The following is a 2,405-nucleotide window of genomic DNA, read 5'->3' on the forward strand; positions in this document are numbered from 1 at the left end:
CGAAGCGAAACAGGGGCTGTGTAGGATTCCAGACAAATTTCTGCATCTTACCAACGAAGCGATACAGGGGCTGTGTAAGATTCCAGATAAATTTCTGCATCTTACCAATAAAGCGATACAGGGACTGTGTAAGATTCCAGACAAATTTCTGCATCTTACCAATAAAGCGATACAGGGGCTGTGTAAGATTCCAGACAAATTTCTGCATCCTACCAATAAAGCGATACAGGGGCTGGGATTCCAGACAAATTTCTGCATCCTACCAATAAAGCGATACAGGGACTGTGTAAGATTCCAGACAAATTTCTGCATCTTACCAACGAAGCTGCACAGGGGCTGTGTAAGATTCCAGACAAATTTCTGCATCTTACCAATAAAACGATACAGGGACTTTGTAAGATTCCAGACAAATTTCTGCATCTTACCAACAAAGCGATACAGGGACTGTGTAAGATTCCAGACAAATTTCTGCATCTTACCAATAAAGCGATACAGGGACTGTGTAAGATTCCAGACAAATTTCTGCATCTTACCAACGAATCTATACAGGGGCTGTGTAAGATTCCAGACAAATATCTGCATCTTACCAACGAAGCGATACAGGGACTGTGTAAGATTCCAGAGCAATTTCTGCATCTTACCAACGAAGCAATACAGGGGCTGTGTAAGATTCCAGAGCAATTTCTGCATCTTACCAACGAAGCAATACAGGGGCTGTGTAAGATTCCACATAAATTTCTGCATCTTACCAACGAATCAATATAGGGGCTGTGTAAGATTCCAGACCAATTTCTGCATCTTACCAACGAAGCAATACAGGGGCTGTGTAAGATTCCAGAGCAATTTCTGCATCTTACCAACAAAGCGATAGAGGGTCTCTGTAAGATTCCATATAGATTTCTGCAATTTACCAACAAAGCGATACAGGCGCTGTGTAAGATTCCAGACAAATTTCTGCATCTTACCAACGAAGCAATACAGGGACTGTGTAAGATTCCAGACAAATTTCTGCATCTTACCAATAAAACGATACAGGGACTTTGTAAGATTCCAGACAAAATTCTGCATCTTACCAACGAAGCAATACAGGGGCTGTGTAAGATTCCAGACAAATTTCTGCATCTTACCAACGAAGCGATACAGGGACTGTGTAAGATTCCAGACAAATTTCTGCATCTTACCAATAAAACGATACAGGGACTTTGTAAGATTCCAGACAAATTTCTGCATCTTACCAACGAATCTATACAGGGACTGTGTAAGATTCCAGAGCAATTTCTGCATCTTACCAACGAAGCAATACAGGGGCTGTGTAAGATTCCAGACAAATTTCTGCATCTTACCAACGAAGCAATACAGGGACTGTGTAACATTCCAGACAAATTTCTGCATCTTACCAATAAAGCGATACAGGGACTGTGTAAGATTCCAGACAAATTTCTGCATCTTACCAACGAAGCGATACAGGGGCTGTGTAAGATTCCAGACAAATTTCTGCATCTTACCAATAAAGCGATAGAGGGACTGTGTAAGATTCCAGACAAATTTCTGCATCTTACCAACGAAGCGATACAGGGGCTGTGTAAGATTCCAGACAAATTTCTGCATCTTACCAATAAAGCGATACAGGGACTGTGTAAGATTCCAGACAAATTTCTGCATCTTACCAACGAAGCGATACAGGGGCTGTGTAGGATTCCAGACAAATTTCTGCATCTTAGCAACGAAGCGAAACAGGGGCTGTGTAGGATTCCAGATAAATTTCTGCATCTTAGCAACGAAGCGATACAGGGGCTGTGTAAGATTCCAGATAAATTTCTGCATCTTACCAATAAAGCGATACAGGGACTGTGTAAGATTCCAGACAAATTTCTGCATCTTACCAATAAAGCGATACAGGGGCTGTGTAAGATTCCAGACAAATTTCTGCATCCTACCAATAAAGCGATACAGGGGCTGGGATTCCAGACAAATTTCTGCATCCTACCAATAAAGCGATACAGGGACTGTGTAAGATTCCAGACAAATTTCTGCATCTTACCAACGAAGCTGCACAGGGGCTGTGTAAGATTCCAGACAAATTTCTGCATCTTACCAATAAAACGATACAGGGACTTTGTAAGATTCCAGACAAATTTCTGCATCTTACCAACAAAGCGATACAGGGACTGTGTAAGATTCCAGACAAATTTCTGCATCTTAGGCTACCAATAAAGCGATAAAGGGACTGTGTAAGATTCCAGACAAATTTCTGCATCTTACCAACGAATCTATACAGGGGCTGTGTAAGATTCCAGACAAATTTCTGCATCTTACCAACGAAGCGATACAGGGACTGTGTAAGATTCCAGAGCAATTTCCGCATCTTACCAACGAAGGAATACAGGGGCTGTGTAAGATTCCAG

The 2,405-nt window shown here is 41.6% G+C and overlaps 1 protein-coding gene across 1 annotated transcript in view; it reads right to left on the reverse strand.

Annotated features, from left to right (window-relative positions):
* Positions 1-756: 756 nt before the first annotated feature.
* LOC137618501 (uncharacterized) overlaps positions 757-2,405 on the reverse strand; it is a 2,362-nt gene continuing 713 nt past the window's right edge. The window contains exons 2-3 of the mRNA XM_068348659.1: positions 2,150-2,405; positions 757-1,983 (exon numbers count right to left, since the gene is read on the reverse strand). The exon at positions 2,150-2,405 is cut by the window's right edge and continues 38 nt beyond it. Coding sequence (XP_068204760.1) covers positions 757-1,983; positions 2,150-2,405 — 1,483 coding nt within the window. The remainder of the gene's footprint in view (positions 1,984-2,149) is intronic.

The sequence above is a fragment of the Palaemon carinicauda genome, chromosome 24 (genome assembly GCF_036898095.1).
Source record: "Palaemon carinicauda isolate YSFRI2023 chromosome 24, ASM3689809v2, whole genome shotgun sequence".
In the NCBI taxonomy this organism is placed as follows: Eukaryota; Metazoa; Arthropoda; class Malacostraca; order Decapoda; family Palaemonidae; genus Palaemon; species Palaemon carinicauda.